General features: G+C 50.4%; 2 protein-coding genes across 10 annotated transcripts in view; one reads left to right on the forward strand and one right to left on the reverse strand.

Annotated features, from left to right (window-relative positions):
* Positions 1–17,106, reverse strand: part of LOC144113402 (uncharacterized) — a 56,214-nt gene extending 39,108 nt beyond the window's left edge. For all 6 annotated transcript variants that reach the window (XM_077646454.1, XM_077646455.1, XM_077646456.1 and 3 more), the window contains exons 1-4: positions 16,873–17,106; positions 14,056–14,182; positions 13,272–13,376; positions 11,531–11,700 (exon numbers count right to left, since the gene is read on the reverse strand). In XM_077646454.1, the coding sequence (XP_077502580.1) occupies positions 11,531–11,700; positions 13,272–13,331 (230 nt within the window). In that variant the 5' untranslated portion in view covers positions 13,332–13,376; positions 14,056–14,182; positions 16,873–17,106. The remainder of the gene's footprint in view (positions 1–11,530; positions 11,701–13,271; positions 13,377–14,055; positions 14,183–16,872) is intronic.
* A 277-nt stretch (positions 17,107–17,383) lies between these two features.
* LOC144113404 (exonuclease V-like) overlaps positions 17,384–19,929 on the forward strand; it is a 41,003-nt gene continuing 38,457 nt past the window's right edge. For all 4 annotated transcript variants that reach the window (XR_013310779.1, XR_013310778.1, XR_013310780.1 and 1 more), the window contains exon 1: positions 17,384–18,461. Coding sequence is in view for 1 of the 4 variants with exons in the window: in XM_077646461.1 (XP_077502587.1) it covers positions 17,570–18,461 (892 nt within the window). In the remaining 3 variants the exon portion in view is untranslated. The remainder of the gene's footprint in view (positions 18,462–19,929) is intronic.

Here is a 19,929-nt window from a genome sequence, read left to right on the forward strand (position 1 = left end):
GAAACAGGCCTCCAAGTTCACGAAGGAGACGTTTATTGACGCCGTCCTCCAGCGGTACATACACACACTCAACAGTCACCCCGTCCCGGGGCGCGCTCAGAGCAAGGCTCCGGTGCGCGCTCGGGGCAACAAGAGAAATGCGCGCCGCTAGCACGCCGCTGCAGGAGATTGTCCCCGCGGCAGTGCTGTGATCTCTCTCGTGTCGGCCGATGGGCCGTTTGCGAGAGAGAGTGGGCAGTCAACGCAAGGTGCGCCTGTCAGAGGTCGTTGGACCCCTGGACAGGCTCGAGCCGCGGCGGATCAAGGACCCACGCTGGCGAGCTCAAGTATGACCTGGTCCGAACGGCAGAGGCCGGCCCGGACGAACAGTAACGTACGCACCTTACGCTGTCTCGGAGGGCTCTCTCTCTCTGGGCCCCGCTAGGAAGGTCGCGCGACCACCCCAAACGGGTCCCGAATTCCCGCCAAAAGTCACCAATGGCAAAGGCCCTTGGGAAGCCGGGGGCGGAGCTGCGGCCGAATGACAGCGATTAGCCACCAGCCGTCTCTCCGCCGCCCGAGGCGGGAGAAAGGGAAAGAGAGCTACGCGGGATGCCGCGCAGACGCCACGGCGGGAATCCAGCAGGCTTCCCACATCCTCCTCTCCTTAAATGCCCTCCTACCCATCGGCAGAAGCGTGCGGCAAAATAATAAAAAAAATAAAAAAATTAATCCATATAAAACTACCACACTTCAGTTCCAGCCATAAACTCAAAAGACAAACAAACAAGAACAGAAAACAAACAACACTTTCATACGTTCCAAGGAGACAAAACTAATTGCACTGTACACTGTACACAAGGCCGGCTGACAGGTGGCCTGCAGCCTCATAATGTTCGGTGGCGCGGCCCACTGGGCCTGTCGGCGGCCAACTCACGCCTTTGCTGCCTTCAGGGTCCCGGTGGACGATTTACTGACGGCGGTCCCATGTCCTCCACAAGGTCATCAAAGTTGAGCATGAAGGGGCTGACGACGCTCGACGATGCCGAAGAGGACCCGCACGGGAAAGGGTGCTGTCCTTCCTGTCCCCTTCTCGGCGTTGCCTTTGATCTTGGGAACACGCACATCATCCCAGGCACGCACCGGCAGAGAAGCGGACATTGATCAGTCACAACGGACCGCTTGTCGGAATCGTTCCGAGGCGCCGTGGCAGGGGTCAAAGGACACACTCTTCAGACGCACTCTTCACGCTCCCCATAGCCACACAAAGACCATGCCGCGAGACACTCGCTCCTTAACGAGCAAACCACTCCCCAGCCGGAAGGGGAGACTTTCTCCGACCCCTCCGCGAACCAGCCGGTCCCGTGTTCGCGAGGAAGGCCGCACCAGTGGGGTCAGAACGTAAATGAAAAGAAGGCTGTACAAAAAAAAAAGGCCATCTCTGCGCTACAAGAAAAGTGCAATCGCGAGTAGGCTGAACTTTACATATGTACAAGTCTGGTTTAAAAAAACTGAACGCCAACGCAAACGTATATTACATATGTACAGATCTCGGAACGTAAGAAGAAACAACGAATAAACTGGAAACAAAAACATGCTACAGACTGACTAAAACAAACAAACGACTAAATAAGTGCACAAGGCTGGAACTGAGCATGCGGCAAACAAAAAAAGAAAGAAACCGCCGTGCTTCACCTGGGGTAGGGCCCGACGAGAAAGCTCGCCAGCTAGCTGAGGCTGCGTGCCTTCGGTTGCGGAAGAGTCCGCCATCCGGCATCAATCACATCGGTGACCGTCGCCTCAGATTGTACCGGTGCTCGGTACGGTTGCGTTCCGCAGCACCAGTTGTGCCTTTGCGCTTGCTTGTGATACCAATGGGTACCGACGCAAACTCGTCAGACCGTGACGCATAGGCCTTCAGGTCTGCGATGTGGGCACGGCTGGTTTTCCCCGAAAGGGGATCCTCCAGCATGTACGCGAGCGGCGACCAGACTCTGACCACTCGGTACGGACCAAGCCACTTAGGAGCGAGCGCGGCTGAGAACCCCTTGCTCGCATCACTAAGAACGTGGTTACGCTTCAGGACAAGATCGCCCGCCTGAAAAGTCAGGCTGCGGTGCTTGCGGTCATACTGAGCCTTCTGTTGGGCTCTGGCTGCCGCCAAACTCTGCCTTGCTCTATTGAGAGCCCGACCAAGCCGGTCCCGAAGCGTCGACGCATAAGCAGAGCAGTCTGCCCGCGTCTGCTCATCCCCGAGCTGGCTCTGCACGACGTTTGACATCGGATTCGCCAGCTCCCTCCCGAAATTGAGGAAGGCGGGAGAGAAACCAGTTGAGCGATTCTCAGCGGTTCGAATGGCGAACGCAAATTCGCTCAAATGGTCTGCCCAGTCCTTTTGACACTCGGCAAAGGCCGCCAGCATTGGCTTGAGCGTTCGGTTGATTCGCTCGGTCAAGTTGGACTGGGGATGGTAGGGTGAAGTGGTGTAGTGCTCGATTCCGAGGGAACGGCACGTGTTACCGAACACCCGAGCGGTGAAATAGGACGCATTGTGCGTGATCAGTCTTTCCGGAAAGCCGAACCGACAGAACACTTCCTGGAGTTTATCCAGCACCGCTCGTGCTGACACTTTCCGAAGCGGGTACAACTCGACCCATTTGGAAAAATGGTCAGCTACTACCATCAGGTGAATGAACCCCTGCTTACTCCTGGGGAAAGGCCCCATCAGATCGCAGGTGGCCATCTGCCACGGACGCACACTGTCAATTGGTTTCATCATTCCGGGCGGCTTGCCGCCCCTTGACTTCACCGCTTGACAGACATGGCAGGAACGGCAATAGCGGAAAATGTCACGCTTCATGCCGGGCCACGTCACCGATTGACTCAGTTTTGCAAAAACTTTGGAGCCACTCAAGTGACCGGCCAGTGGTTCGTCATGAGAAAATCGCAACAGTGCGCCTCTCAGACTTTTGGGGATAACCACCTTGAACGGGTCAATGGACTCATCATCGGTGGCTATGTATTTCAGCACGAGCCCGTCATGGCCCAGCAAATATGAATCCCCCGGGGCTCGCCGCGGCACACGCTGGCTTTCACCCCCTGCGCCCGCTACAATACAAGTAGCGTCCCGGCGCTCCGTCTCCCTGAGACCGTCGCTCATCTCGCGACACATAGGGTCATTTTGCTGGGCTTTCAGCAGCTCTTTCCGGCTGAAAACGATTCCTGTTACCCCAGAGGGGGGCCTGGTCTCGTCCCCCTTCAGGTTTGCAGCCAAAATTTCCGCTCGCGACGGCGTCTCCGAGGCGCTCACGCGGAGCTTTGCCTCTCGCCCGCTTTGCGAAGCGCTGCTTGCCTGGTTAGCGGAATGGGTTAGCCCGTTTGCGGGCTCCCCCTCCTTGCCGCCCGGCGGCTCGTCCGCTTTTTCGCCCGCTCCGCCTGCTGGCGTCAAGGCGCCGCTGGCGAGTGGGGCACGGGATAGTGCGTCAGCTACCACGTTCGTGCTCCCCTTTCGATACTGCACCGAAAAGTCGTAATGCTGTATCAGGAGAGCCCAGCGCGCCAGCCGACCCGCAGGCTCGCGGAGCCGCATCAGCCAACTGAGCGCACTGTGGTCTGTCTGCACCACGAATTGCGTTCCGTCAAGGTAGACGTCGAATTTACGCAGTGCAAACACGATGGCGAGGCACTCCTTCTCGGTCACGGAATAATTCCTCTCCGAGGGTAGCAAGGAGCGGCTGGCAAAGGCCAACGGCTGCAGCACGCCATCGAAATCCTGTAGGAGAACTGCTCCTAAACCCAGATCGCTCGCGTCAGTCTGGACTACGAACTGTCTGGTCAGGTCGGGTAGCCTGAGCTGCGCTGTCTCGGCAATGGCACTAGACAGGAGGCGAAAGGATCGCTCTTGCTCGGGCCCCCATCGCCACGCGGCAGTCTTTCCCAAGAGCTTGGTCAAGGGTGCCTGCACGCGGGCACAGGACGGGATGAACGACCGATAGAAATTGGCCATTCCCAGAAAACGGCGGAGGCCGCGTACGTCCTTGGGCACGGGAAACTCGAGTATGGCTCGGAGTTTGTCCGCATCGGGCTCAATGGAGCCCTCGCCCAGCGTGAACCCTAGCAACTGAACTCGGGTCCGCGCTATTTGGGCTTTCGCAGGATTCAAAGTCATCCCAGCAGCCCGTACCCTCGCGAGCACGTCGGCAATGTGGCCTAAGTGCTCATCGAAGGTTCGTGAATAAATCACGATATCGTCCAGGTAGCACATGGCATGAGACCATTTCGCTTCCCCTAGGACGCGGTCCATGAGCCTCTGAAAAGTCGCAGGACCATTGCAGAGACCAAAGGGCATGCGAGTGAACTCAAACAGCCCTCTGTGGCACGTGAACGCGGTCTTAGACCGGTCAGCGTCCGCCATCTGGACCTGTAGGTAACCTTTGGAGGCATCTAGCGTGGAAAAGTACCGCGCACTGCCCAGGTTTCCTACGATTGAGCTGATCGTCGGGAGCGGATAGGCATCCTTTCGAGTCAGCGCATTCAGACGGCGATAATCCACACACAACCGGTGGCTGCCATCTTTCTTAGGCACCAACACAACCGGAGACGCCCAAGCGCTGGACGAGCGACGGATAATGTCCGCCGACAGCATCTCATCCAGCAACCCATCGATCACCTGCCTTTTCGCAAGGCTGACGGGTCTGGGGTTGCACTTCAAAGGAAGCGCATCTCCGGTGTGGATCTTGTGGCTCACTAAATTAGTACAGCCAGGTTGATCCGTGAAGAGCTCATCGTACTGACACAACAGTGCTGTCAAACGAGCCTTCTGTGTGTCATCCAACGTTACCGCAAAGGCGGCCAGCGGATGTGGTGCCTGGTCGTGCCGCGCCGCTCGGTCCCAAAGGGGAGCGTGAACGACGGAACGCTTGACACAAGGGCTTGGCCCTGATCGCTGAGCGTGGCACTCTCCGAACGCCTTCACTGCACAGGCAGTTATCGACGCCGGTGGGCAGATGAACGGCTTCAGCTGGGAAAATGGTCCGTCGCGATAGCCGCCATTCGCAATGTCCACCGCGATCCCGGTTTTCAGGAGAAAGTCCCTTCCGAGAATCACGGGCACACTGAGCCCTGGGAGGTGGATGAAACGAGTGCGTCTCGTCCGCTCTCCCCACCTGACAGTCAGCCTCGCGGCGCCAGCCGAATGGGCTACGCCTTTCGCAAGGTTGAATGTCGTACGGCAGTCCCGCAAGCGCAACGAGTGCTTTTGCAAGTGGGACAACACCTCTTCACCGAACAAAGAGGCAGTGGCTCCCGTATCCAGTAACGCCAAAAATTCGCGGCCAGCAATGGTGACCGGAATAAACGGCGCGTGCGCATTAGCAAGGCAGCTTGCTCTGTACGCTGAGGGGATTAGCAAGGATTGGGCCGGTCGTCCCTTTACGACCGACCCGCGCCGCCGTTTCCCTGCCTCAAAGGAGACCTGGTTACGGGGCATTCTCTCACTAAGTGCCCCGTCTCTTGACAGCGGAAACAGCGCACACCGCCGCGAGCTTGGTCGCGGAACAATGGCGCCTCTCCCTGCCTGGTTCTGCCCGTTGCACGGCCAAAGGGCCGGCTGATTCGGGTTTCCCCCTCCGCTGTGCGTTGGGGCGCTTGGCGTCCCTGGGCAGGCGGTCCAGAAAACGGTGCAGCGCAGGCTGTCCGTCTCCTGTAGGAGTAGGGATCGAGAGCTCTATCGCTCAACTCCCATACTTCGTATTGCCCGCTAACGGCTGCCGAGGCAGCGTGTGCGGGTGGTCGCCGGTTGGGTAGGGGCATGGCCCCTCTCCATGCACAGCGTGGCTCGAGGGCCTCGCTTGCCGGCGGTGGCGGACGATAGGCGCGCGCGGCGAGAATGTCGCCTTGAATGCGCTTTGCCTCGGCGGCCAGCTCCTCAAAATCTCGGAACCGGCCTCCGCGCAGGTATGCCGAAAAAGTCGGATGTGCCTGCCTGATCGTCCTTTCCACACGTTCCTCGTTCGAGGCTCTGGGCTCGGCGATTGAGAAAAGGTCCTCCATCGCACGTACGTACTCCAGGAGTGACTCATCCGATGCCTGTGTACGGAGCTCCAACTCTCGCCGCATCCTACGCTCATAGTCAGCGGGCAGGAATTCACGCAAGAATGCTGCACGGAACTCCTCGAGAGTCGCTGCCCGGTGGCCGGAAAGCCGATGCCACCTAGCTGCGGTGTCAGTCAGTGCTGCGGGGATGATGTGTGCAAGCACAACCTGATCAGTGAGACCCAAAGCTCTCTGGTAATGGGTGAGGGACTCAAGGAAATCCCGGGCACTGAGGAGGTCATCATACCCGCGGTATGTTGGCATGGGCAACTTGACCGCGGGGTGAGACACCTTCGGCGCGGCCAAAAGCGTCTCAACCGCCCCTGACAGCGACTGAATCATCTGGGCAGCACTTCTTAGCAGCGACTGCGCCCCGGCCTCAGAGGAGGCTTGGGCGGGCTGCACGAACGCAGGAGGCAAGGCGCCCAGTTCGATGAGCGGCGCGGTTTCCACAGGGAGCCGGGCCAGCGCCTCACCGTTCCCAGAGCAGAATTGACTGCTCGCGGGGCACGGCTGTTGCTGTGCAGGACGGCCGGTTGCGATAGCGTCGCACGCACCGCTTTCGCACTGGGTGCAAAGCACGCACAGCGGAGGCATGTGATTGACGGGTGCACCGCAGGGTGCTCCCGATACAGCTCCAATGGGAGCTGCGTGATCGACGTTGGGGGTTGTGGCGCCGTATGCCCCAATGGGGGCCGCGGCCAACCACGGTGTTTGGCTATTTGAAGAAACAGCCGCCAACGGATCAAAGGACGCTTCGACTCCTAAGGGAGCCGACACGTAGCTGCCGAGTGCCCCGATGGGGGTGGCCGACATGGTGCGCAAGCGTGATCGTCAAGGCGACCTGCTCGGCAAATGTGCTATCAAAGGCTAAGAGCCAGTGACTTAGCACGTTGGGCGCCAGTTGTGGGTTTCTCAGTAGGCACAGGCCACTACCCACCGCGGGTTCGAGCTTCGCGCGAGCCAAGGGCCCCGATCAGCCGTCACCACACGCACCCTGGGGCACCGCTGCGGCGGCGTTCAACCTCTGCAGAGAGGAGAGCGGCTCGCCGCAAGAAACAGGCCTCCAAGTTCACGAAGGAGACGTTTATTGACGCCGTCCTCCAGCGGTACATACACACACTCAACAGTCACCCCGTCCCGGGGCGCGCTCAGAGCAAGGCTCCGGTGCGCGCTCGGGGCAACAAGAGAAATGCGCGCCGCTAGCACGCCGCTGCAGGAGATTGTCCCCGCGGCAGTGCTGTGATCTCTCTCGTGTCGGCCGATGGGCCGTTTGCGAGAGAGAGTGGGCAGTCAACGCAAGGTGCGCCTGTCAGAGGTCGTTGGACCCCTGGACAGGCTCGAGCCGCGGCGGATCAAGGACCCACGCTGGCGAGCTCGAGTATGACCTGGTCCGAACGGCAGAGGCCGGCCCGGACGAACAGTAACGTACGCACCTTACGCTGTCTCGGAGGGCTCTCCTCTCTCTCTGGGCCCCGCTCGGAAGGTCGCGCGACCACCCCAAACGGGTCCCGAATTCCCGCCAAAAGTCACCAATGGCAAAGGCCCTTGGGAAGCCGGGGGCGGAGCTGCGGCCGAATGACAGCGATTAGCCACCAGCCGTCTCTCCGTCGCCCGAGGCGGGAGAAAGGGAAAGAGAGCTACGCGGGATGCCGCGCAGACGCCACGGCGGGAATCCAGCAGGCTTCCCACAAGGTGTCAATGAACGGAACGCAGTGGTCCAAGTGCATGATATGTATTTAGCACTATTTGACATTTGCCGAGAGTATTTTCACTCAATATTTTTGGCCATCTACCACAGCAATTACGCTTTAAAAAATAGAGTAATATACTAAAGACCAAGCAGCTGCATTATCACATTTCATCAGTTTACAACTGTACACAGTATGCAGCGCATCACTAGCACAAATGCATTCTGTCGTATGCAGAAGTGGTTGATTCTGTCATGATTTCTCAGAAAAACTCCACATTCCAAAAGTGAACTTTGGCAAATTCTACTTATTAAGCAATATATTATCGACCGGTCACTGCGCACTGCTGTGGCTGGCGGCACAATAGTTTGCATCAGCTCAAAGCGTAACATTATGCGCACATGAAAGGTGCTTACGATGCAGAGATGAAGTTGTGCGGGAAAAAAAATAAAAGTAAACAATGGCGAGCTCGACTGCTTAAGTGACTAATCAGTCGCTGAAGGAAACCCAATGGAGCTGGGCCTCAAAGCTTACTATTTTGTGGTTATGAATGGGGGTGCCTGCCGCATACAGTCAAACCTGGATATAACGAAATTGAAAAAAGTTCGCAATTTTTCGTTATATCCAGGTTTTCGTTACATGCAGTTTTGGGTTAAGACTGGTAAGGATTATGCCAAAACGAAATAAAAATTCGACAGATATCAATTCAAGTGAACTCGCCATTCAAAGAATTTATTTAATAGAGAAAAACTGCGTAATTTTCGCTTGCTGTTTTTGCCCGATCGAAGCCACTACTCGGCGCTCCAAGGAAACTAAGGCATCCATGGCTGCTTCATCGTCCTGCGAGCCGACGAAATGGCGCAGAACGTCCACCGCGTCCATCAGTTCCCTCGCGGTGGGAACAGCACAAAACGTATCAGGCTCTGACGAACCGTCACCTTCAAGGCTATCTTTAACGGTTTCGACAAGTGCCGCATCAGTCATCTCTTCCGTAGCCACGGCGCCGTTGTCCACGAACAAAAAGTTGCACAGCTCGACACCGTCGGGCACCCCACCGTTCATGCGTAGTTCATCCCACGCTTCTGCGACCTCGGGTGGGCTTGAAGGTTCGTCTTCAGTGACTGTAGCTTGAATGGCCTTATTTACCTGAGCCTTGGCGAAGCAATTGGTGATCACTTGTGATCCGACCTCTTGCCACGACGCAGCAAGCATTTCGATTGCTTGGTAGATATCCACTTTTGTTGGCCATTCAAGGCGGATGTCCAGGAGCATCTTCTGTATCAATCGACGCCGGTAACAGCATTTAAAGCTGTTAATAACCCATTTGTCTAAGGGCTGTACCAGAGAAGTGCAGTTAGGTGGCAAATGCTGCAGCTCGACCTTAGAAAGCTGTAGGCCTTCCACATGGTGCGCGGAGCAGTTGTCAAGCAGCAAACAAATGCTGCGAACTTGTCGCTTGACATCTTGGTTGAGCTCCTTCAGCCAGTCGTAAAAAATTGCCCGCGACATCCAAGCTTTGGAGTTTGCCACATATTTTACTGGCATCCGCCCTGTTCCTTTAAAACATCCGGATCGGGCATTGCGGAAAATAACAAACAGGATTCGCTTGTCGCTGGCATCAGTGTTGGCGCAAAGCAAAACCGTCACGCGGAGTTTAATTTGCTTTCCACCGCGGCAGTCTTCTCCTTTCAGTGAGAACGTGCGGCTCGGTAACATTTAAAAAAACAGGGCCGTCTCATCAGCATTATAAATGTCGGCAGCTTCATAGTGGCTGAAAATGCGGGGAAGCTTCTTGGCCACCCACGAGGCAGCAGCATCGCTGTCTGCGGAGGCAGACTCGCCAGATACCACTTTTCCGACGACACCGTGCCGGCTTTTAAATCCTTGTAGCCAGCTGTTACTCGCTTTGAAGTCGTCATGGCCCAGGATACAAGCAAAATCTATGGCTTTCTGCTGCAAAATCGCGCCACTTATGGGCACGTTTTGTGCTCGTCTGTCCAAAAACCATGCAAACACGGCGTTGTCCACATCAGCATACGTCGACGTCTTCAGTCTTTTCTTCTGGGCGCTTGTGCCCGACTCCATCGCACTGCGGATGCTTTGTTCTGCAGCAAGAATGGTTGACAGGGAGCTGGCTGGTATATTGAAGCGGGCAGCGACATCCTTCTTTTTTTCGCCGGCGGTAACCGCATTCAAAATCGAGAGCTTATCTTCAAGCAACAAAACTTTGCGTTTCCTCACAGCAGAACTCATCGTAACGAACCGACACCATAAACACACACCAACACACACACGTCAACACGCTGACGAAGAAGGCTTACCATAACTGCGCCGCAACACCATGAAAAATTTGTCATAGTAGTGCCACCTAGTGTCAAGCTACAAAATGAAAGCTTAAAAGTTGCTACGCTTGCCACGGAACGGCGATAGCGGCGCTCAACATCATCATCATCACTGAGGTCTGCTTGTTTGCTGCGATTGCAAGCGTTCTGCTCGCGGTCTACTTTACCTTTTAATATAAAAACTTACTTAAACAATATTCATTAAAGTTGCGCACTGCCCGGTCAAATTTCGGGCAAAACATTACAAGATACAGCTCGATGATCAGAGCCACGGATTCGTTACATCAAGGTCAACTGCCGCAACGAGTTCGTTACATGGAGGTCGCCTATACATGGGCTTCAATGGGGGATGTGCTGGGGAATTGAAAAATTTCGTAAAATCCAGGAATTCGTTACATAGAGGTTCGTTACATAGAGGTTCAACTGTATATGGATCACAGTCGTGAACATGGTCATTTTTCACAAGGGCGCAGCATTTCTGCAGAACGCCACAATGCCAGAAACGTTAGAGAACCGTAAAAAAAAACAAAAAACCGCTGTGACAAATGTCGGCTATCCCAGTAGCAATGAAATGGCAGCAGCAACAGCCGTCTTGAGTGTACTTTTGGAAGCAACCACTAGGCGGCTTTCAGTGGCGCCCCTGTAGACAGTGCACAAGGGTGTAAACAATCCAGCTTCACACAAAACAACAGAGCATTTAGACCTATGCAATGCACCTTTCCTGGTTGCATTTAGACTGCAAGCAATGAATGCACTGTTAATGCGATTGACGAGGCATACAAGCAGAGCTCCTAAATTTTTTGCTACAATTCCCTGCCCACTCTAAATTTCTTCACAGTGGCAACTTCTTGTGGAGGAGCAATATATGAAGGTGATGACAAGAGCACAGGGCCACATTACAAACAACTTCCATGAAGACAATGTCAAATGATGATGGCATACGAATCCCGCTTATCACTTCCATGTTTACAATGTTTAGTTTTCACATTTAGTGTCATGTTTAGTTTTTGTCAAACCTATTATGTAGCAACAAAACTGATTGTTTTGGCAGAATACATCTAGGCTGGAGCATGAACAGTTGAAACCAGCACAAGTTTCTGATAGGCATAGAGTGTCATGTATACTTGCTAAAGGGTAGCAAGATCTTGTCAAATGACAGCGAAGAAAACAGCACAGATGTTGTAAGGGTTCTTATTCAACTGCGTCCTTGCACTCAAAGTTGAGGCTGACATGCTAGCTTCAACGAAAACTGTGGCAGTGAAGAACAATGCATACAAGACCTAGGAATAGCCAACTGGCAACTGGGAACAGTTTAAAAGGGACCTCGTAAACCAGTGACCTTCTTGAGGCAGCACAGGCAGGTAGGTATGCAAGCAGCAAGCAGGTGACAGGCACACAGTGCAAATGAAAGAGTGGGGTGTTCACCTGCTAGGAGGTACTCCATCCTCTCCTGCAGTGCATTCTTTTGCGTTTTGCCATGTTCCACACCGCTCGCCCACCCTTGAGCTTGGAGGCCTTCTACCAGATGGCAGTGGTGCTCTGGCCACACACCAATCAGCAGCCTGGCTACTCAGTTGCTGCAGACAGGAGAGAGACTGAAAGGAAGCAATGCTGGATGGGTCATCGCAGAAGGATGGAGGAGGAATCTTAGTGCATCTCATGCAGCAGGAAAGGACTCTTGTACCTGAACACATGGTAAAGGTGCCATATGATACATGCCGCCCCCTCACCCCCGTACCAAAGGATAAGGTGAAAAGAAAGTATACCTCGAACAGCAGTTTTCTTTCAGTGAAAGTCCATGCAACATTACTCCATTTAGAACACAAAAGCATGTCCGAGTACTTGAGTAAAAACAACAGCCCCACAATACCTCATTACTTAAAAATAATATAATATAATATATATATATATATATATATATATATATATATATATATATATATATATATATATATATATATATATATACGAAGGTTGCATTTGTTCAATGCAATAAGCAGTGTTGGTCTTTTAGCACTGAACAAGTACGAAAATTCGACCGCCGCGGCCAGGATCGAACTGAACAAATACGACCTGTTTATAAAATACATATTAAATTATTTTTAAGTCATGAGGTATTGCGCTGGTTTTTCTTTCAAGAAAAAGTATCTGAGGAATGGTTGCCAATAAAAAAAAGAAGAAACAACTCACAGTTACAGAGCATTACCCTTGCTCACCTTTTCCTTTTAGTAGCCGTAACATTAATACATGCATCATGGCTCCTACACCCCAGTTAACTAACTTTTAGGCCACGACATAATGCATTTGAATACAAAAAGGATCACCCAGATTTGAGAGCATGATGAGAAAACAGCACATTGACATATAACACAAGAATAGGCGACATAACGCAGGGGTCCCATGTCTCAGAGTTGCAAGCACAGAGAAATAAAATAGTAAAGGAAGGGGCACTCCATGAAGAGCTGTTAAATTGTCATAGCATGTTACATTATTTTCAGGTCTGCAAACGTAACACAAAATTTTAAATTAATCAGAACACCAGTAGAGTTTGTGACACTGTAAGCCTGATTCTGTCATGCCAGTAACAAATCTTTATAGGGGCAAAAATGCAAAGCCAACAATGTGACAGACATCTAAACACATGTTAATAAACATCTGGAGGTTAAAATCCAGAGCTGCACATTGCTAACCTCAAAACCCAAGCAATAATTTGAGATGTGGCAATAAAAAAAAATTTTAAGTTCTTTTATATCATACAGTGACAAGCATATCACAGTGACAATAAAACAGGTATTCATCACACAGCAGTATCAGGAGGATCATGAGGCAGTTAATGATCTGTCAGAGTAAACTAGCAGAGCTGAGAAGGTACTATGGGCACACACTTTCCTGTGTGCGTTCATTTTCACTTCTTATCAATGTGGCCCACAGGCTTCCACCAAGTGAAAAGGAGCTATCATGTTATAATAAAAATAAAATTAACATTTAAATGCATGTCACTTTTTCTATCTTACATCATTCCTCACAACACATACACCTCTAAGCCTCAAGCTACAAAAAGAAAGCATTGCCAAATCAAGGTTTGGCACAGCTATACCTTGAGTTACAAACAGCTGAGTTACAAACAGTAGCAAATTTCCTGCAAAGATAGCTGGTATTCATTTACCAGCCAATGAAATAGCCGCACCACGAAGAGGTCCTTCTCAAGGTGCCAGCGCCCGGCCATAAGAGACCTCTTTGTCCTGGGACCTTTGCGAACATCTTCCTGTTGCTGCAATTTACATTGAATTTAGGTGTCTGACAATTAAAGCATTTAGGAATAAATTAGACGACATCATACCATTAGCACACAGGCTGACTTTATCAGCCACCAGAAAATTACAGTGCAGCAGGAAATAGAAGAAAAAAAAACAATAACATGGGGCACCACAGCCAGGTGAACCAGACAAACTGGGAAATACAAGGTCCATTCGATTCGCCTGCACTCCCTGCACCAATTCTGTAAAGTTCCGCAGCGGTGCTGTGGTGGTGCCGCGAGCATGCAGCGCCAGTTCCAGCAGTTCAAGTGCTGCCTACTTCCAGAACGAATGGTCGAGTGCAGGCCTGGCGTCTGCTAGCCTTGGCGTCGCCACTAAATTGCAGCCAGCAGCGCGGTGCCCAAATCAACGGCTGCCAACATCCCGAACCACGTGAAGAATTTTCAAACAGCACATCGCAGCGAAGTGTTGCCATGAATCAGCCTCGATGCAACCTCGCGGCACCTAAGCGAAACGCGCATGTGTTCTTTTATTGAACACGACTGAGGTGTGTGCGCGCGCTGACTAGCATGCTAAGCGGTTATTGCAACAGCGTGCATCATGCGCTGCATGCAAGTGTTTACTTTTTAGTTAACATAACCGGCTTCAAGTACTAATATAACTTTATTAGTAGAAAGGAAAGACGCCGCTTACGGGTCCGTCGAGAGCATGATGGTCGAGAGATGCAAGGTGCCGGCGAGGGCCGCCGTCCCAACCTCCGTCGCCGCCTTCTCGGGTGGCCACTCACGTTCCATGAGAGTCAGCGGGCCCGTGTGAGGCACTGTTATCATCGACGAGCGGAATAATTTGAGTATATCCACCGTTTATCGCAAAGCGCGACCATAGTCGCGCAAGCAGTCGTCTGCTTTCATGGCGGCTGCAGCTGCACCATTTCGGCACCGACCATTGAGGAGGTGCACAGTTTTCCAGCACTTTCCTGAACTAGACCTGCACAACGTCTGCACTTTTTTGAAATGAATGCCGTCGTGCAACCGGCGCCATCTTGCACCGCTGAAACGAATGGCGAATTGCAGCACCGCGAGAACCAGTTCACGTACTGCAGGAACGGACCTACAAACTTCTAAGCTTATTCTCATTGTCAAAAGTTTTAAGACCTAAAGAGGCTTCATGCCTAGTTTCATAAAAAAACTGTGCTGTGGTGTGCTGTCTCACATCCTGTTTACCCCTATAAATTTCACATTTTTACATTGTCACAATGCAAAACAGGAGAAAACAATGCTCGCATTGTTAGCGTTGGGAAAGTGTGACTGCAGAATAATCAGCACCTGGCTACATCTTACAAGTGCTTTTAGTGTTGTAGCAAACAAATTTTTACTTCCCACACTTCCTTCTCAATTATATAGTCTTCCCACTAGACCAAGGGCATGTCTTGTTTTTTAGTGATCAAGTATCTGACCACTGTAAGCTTTAACACAATGAAATTCTGTGCTTCATAGCCAACGAGTGATGGCTCATTCTACACAAAATGACAACTTACACTGAGAACAATTTATGCACAATACTTTAAAGCCAGCTAGGCTACACTTCCAAACAAACAACTTCTGCTTCCCCAGTTCATGCAACGACATCTCAGATTCACATAACCCCCGGCCAACTCCATACAAGCATGAATGCCAGCATCTCTTCAATACTCTATTCATTCACAGAGCAAGGCAGTTATTCTCAACTATGGTATGTGTCAGGGACTGGCAAATATGATAAGGAGCTACATGTAAATGGGTTGCATGCAATGTTGCAGGCACTATCATGGAGCGTGGTGCATAGTTACCACAGTGCTGGCTGAGTAAGTGGTGATAAGATGAGAAAAACAGGCAGTTTAGAAAAACACGCATCTCAAGCATGGCAGCCACTATGATATCAGTGCAAGCTATGTATAAGCGCAAAGGAGGGGTTGTGATGGCACCAGCGGCAGATTTAAAACTGGGGGGGAGGGGGGGGCAGGGAGGTGGCTGCATCCCCCTTGTGAGAAATTTTAAATGAATAAACCATGCAGAACCTCACTTTTTTTACTTCAAGAGACACCTATAAATCCTTCCCTGGATGGCACAACTGAATTTGGTTTTGGTTTTATGGGGTTTAACTTACCAAAGCGCCCCAGGCTATGAGAGACGCGGTAGTGAAGGGCTCTCGAAATTTTGACCACCTGGAGTTCTTTAACGTGCACTGACATTGCACAGTACACCGGGCCTATATAGCATTTCACCTTCATCGAAATGCCACCGCTACAGTCGGGATCGAACCCACGTCTTTCGGGTCAGCAGCCGAGCGCCATAACCACTGAGCCACCACGGCGGCTAGGCACAACCTGATGCAGATGAAGTAACATAATCCAAATGCCCACGTAATGCCCTTGCTTTATCTATGCACAAAAGAAACATTTATGAAGGTCACATCATTTCATTACAATTAACTGTCTATCTGCACTTACATTTAATTTAGCCCGTTTCAATAAGCCATCTCAAATTATGCCGCCATGAAGAATGTGCGTTTACATACAAAAAACAGTAACGAAGAATTCACAATTACTGACAGCATACCTTGGTTTATTTCTAGCTTCATGTCGTATGAACCCGCATTATATGAACAGGGTCAGTGTCCGGATGCCAAATCAATAAATATACACACTAATAACTGAAGTTATTTCTCTTTGACAATCCATTCATACTGGTTTTGCCACCACACTGTGTAAATCGAGATGAGCCCAGGTCAAGTTTTTTGCTTCGCTGACAATGATTAAGCATAAAACGAACTCCAAATGAAGTGGCAAAATAAGTAACACAAACTTTTCTGAATCACTGCGAAATGCAGCAAAATGCAAATTGTTCCCTAACTTCTAGCTCTTACTGCCACACAGTGCACCCATGTTCAGTTGTCAGAACCCCTCAACGGATAAATGGCACATACCAACGGTGGAAGAGTGGCCAAGACGGGCCTCCTCGTCTTTCATATTCTTGTCTTGTCGGCTGCACATAACTATCAAAGGCATTGATGAGTACAGTCGTCAACAGATGAAATGCGGTGCTCCAAACACATGGTCTAGGATGCATTTTGGCGCCGTTTAATGGAACGCAAGAATACTTTGCACTCAACAATGGTTTCGTATGAAATGGCTAAGGATGCTTGAGCTACATGCACGCTCTGCTTCAGCATGGCGCAGGAGGTACGCAAGCCAAGCGCTCGCACAACCACGTTTCACCCATTGACGACTGGACCTTATGGTACTCTAGGTACACCCTTTGTCAAAAGTTTAGAGCCCAAGGGGTTTGCTTCCGATCGCACACCGTGTGGCGTGTAATGCATTCTTAGTAATCAACATCTCCTGAAGGTAAGAACTTTTTTCCTGTCCCCTCCAACGGCTAGGTCTTCCACGAATGCTACAGGAGCCCCAGACGAAAACCCCCTGGGATTTACTCTTTTGACAAAGGCAGCACTTCCTCTGATGGTACTTACAGTTCCTTAATGTCTAGAGTTGATGCCAAAACCAAACCCCAAACGCCGCCCAACGTCAGCGAACGAGTCACGGGGGTAAGCGTGCGCTTGTTTACCTGTGCGCGCGTGTGCCCAGTTTGAACTTTGTACTACATACAAGGTAAATCCGCCTTGCTACATACAGTAGCTGTAGCCTGTAGCGGCTGTTGATGATAATGCTGCCTGGTAACCAACTTTGGCCCTGCCTTTTGTATCATTTTGTAAGAACGAAACAGAAGGCATAATCTTGAGTTAAGATTCCAGAAGGAACCAAATACTCAATTTTTTTTTTAAGTCTATTGATCAGTGGTGAAAACTAATAATCAACAAACAGTTCCTCCTCATTGTAAACTTTTTTAATTTAACTTACTTATGTATTTTATTTTGTCTTATTTTTAAGGAGCTGCGACTATTTTGAAGAAATTTTTCGAGTCGAAAGCGTGGCCGGAAAGTAGGTCTTGCTGGAAACACTGGGTGCAGCAAGTCGGTTCTTGTCCCTAGCACGTGGTCCCAAATATCCCTAGTTCTTGTGTGGCGCGCGTAGTGACGCATTTGATGCGTGTTCAAACGCTTCTTGGGTGCGTTGTTTACCTCTTTTCTATCACACCAAAGGATATTTAATTACCGCTTGTCGAACAGTACTTGACAGCGCTTTCTTCCAATTGCTCAAAACTTCACTATGGATGACAGTGGTGCAGCCAATGCTTGGGATGACGAGGAGGGTGACGATCTGATAGCCAAACTTCACTTTGATGGCCTTACCGATTCAAGGCCGCCCCTCCAGAAGTATCGTAATGGCCGTATTTATGTGTCGGACTTGTCAAGTCAGGTGTACTGTGAACAGAAACTTCTCTACACGCTCATCGGAGTGCCCCGTCTCAAGGAAATGGGGTTCGACGTTGAAGAAGCAGAAAGGCCACAGGTCGCCCGTGGCTCGCATATACACTTGGCGAGGCAACTCGAAGTCCAAGATGTGGTTGCTGTCGACACGAAGACGCGCGAAGACAACATAGCGGTATTGTTTGTGAACCTACTGCACGCCGTTCGTTCCCTGCTCAGCGGTGCACCCATTGTGAGGGAAGTTCCTGTGTTTGGAAGAGTCTTGGACGGCGACATTTTTGTGAATGGAGTCGTTGATGAAATACGCTGCGACGGGGAGACGCTTCAAATTGATATTGTGGAACTCAAAACGATTGCGGGCACGAGACTGCCAAACGCATCAGTGCGCCGCCCACACCGGTTGCAGGTCATGCTGTATCGTCATCTGCTCGCCAGTCTGATTCTGGGCAAAGTTGACGTAAAGGACATCGAAAAGGGCTTCCATGTAAATCTAGATGTTCAGTTGAGCTCTCCTGTACTTGAATTATTGCCGTCAAAAGAACGACATATGAACAGCCTTGGTCTACTGGTGCCGTTTGTCCTAACTGCAATTCAAGCATTGCCTGTTCCCAGTCAGCTGACTGTGGAGTACTTCAGCCAAAAGACAAATGCGACACTGTGCTTTCAGGGTGTTGAGTATGATGAAAGTTGGTTGGTGGACACTCTTCAGCAGTTGTTTCCATTTTGGACCGGTGAGAGACCTGCCAAAGGAGTTGAGGACATAGAAGATGCATGGAAATGCAATTGTTGCCCATTCCAGAATATGTGTGAATGGCGCCTTGCCAAAGAAACTGAGTGTATTAAGAGTAACTCAAGGTGTTTCAAACAAAATTAGTGAATCATGTGAAATCATGTGATGGATTTTTTTATACATGAATGTCAATGTTTTGACCACATTGTTGTTTCATATTTTTTTTATTTCCATTTGTCATTGTGTGTGTGAAAGCATTGCAAACTTGTTTTATCAGGCGTGCTTTACCAATATGTGATCTGAGCAAGTCAGTGACAGTGGTTGTTGCAATTGTACGTTACAAAGAATTTTTTTATTGCTTACTTACAGCTTGTCAGTAGCACACATGCAGCAGTGAGAGTGTGTACTGGTAATAAAATGGATTAATGTTAGACCCTTTTTGGCTCTTGGAAGGTCATTGGTATAAATAAGGTTCACAAGGCCACAAGCTTGCAGAATTCACTTGTGTATCAGGAGGCTGCCAAGATGCTTTGATAGCTTTGTAGCATATCAGCACAATTAAAAACCATTAAACATTTTCAAAATGCAAGTTACTTAAAAATAATGTGTTTCTAATCAATTGAAGGCTTTGCGGGTATGTAACTTCCGATCTAGCTATTTTGCCAGTGAAGTTTCTTATTGTGATAGCATTTAGCTTGTCACCTCAAAAAATACCCGGCTTCTCTGGTTGGTCCAGAGAGGTCAGGTGACCTTGTGACATCACACAACCTGCATATCGGATTGTAAGTAGACTGCCCACCATTGCCAAATTCAATGCAGTTACCACCTGCCCACTGTGATGCTGCACATGAACCTTACGGGAGTTTGGGAAGAACAACCTGGGTCTCGCAAGCTCCACCGGTGGCTGTGTTTGAAACAGCCACTTGCCGAGACAGTGACTCATCGCTTAACCGCTGCACCATTGCACCAGTAGTGGTATGAGGATTCCCCGCGATCAATGAATCCAACTGAGAGGGTTGTGATGTCATCAGTATCACGTGACCACCAGTGGACCAATTGTAGGGTTCCGCCAAATCTGAAATCCTGAGAACCCCTAAAATTTGGAAGTTGAAATTTTAAAATAAATTAAGGTTGATTAATGGGTCAGATTAGTATTGTCTCATATGATTTAATGGAAGATACTGTACATCCTAGAAGGTGGTGTCTCATGCAGCATGCTATATAAGGACAATGGAACTGGTTCGTGCAGGAGTTATGGTGGGAAAATTGTAACAAGAACATTAGGTGCTCATAGCAGGAAACCTAAATGTTATCCTGTTTTCTTTAAGAAGGCATCCAAGTTTTTTCTAGCATGGTTTCAGCGAAAATGCTACCAATGCTTCATCTGAGCCAGGAATTCAAATAGTCCAGTGAAAGCTTCGTAGGAATAACTCAATGAGAAAGGATGTTGTGGCATATATATTGTTAAT

This window comes from Amblyomma americanum, chromosome 1 (genome assembly GCF_052857255.1).
Source record: "Amblyomma americanum isolate KBUSLIRL-KWMA chromosome 1, ASM5285725v1, whole genome shotgun sequence".
Classification (NCBI taxonomy): Eukaryota; Metazoa; Arthropoda; class Arachnida; order Ixodida; family Ixodidae; genus Amblyomma; species Amblyomma americanum.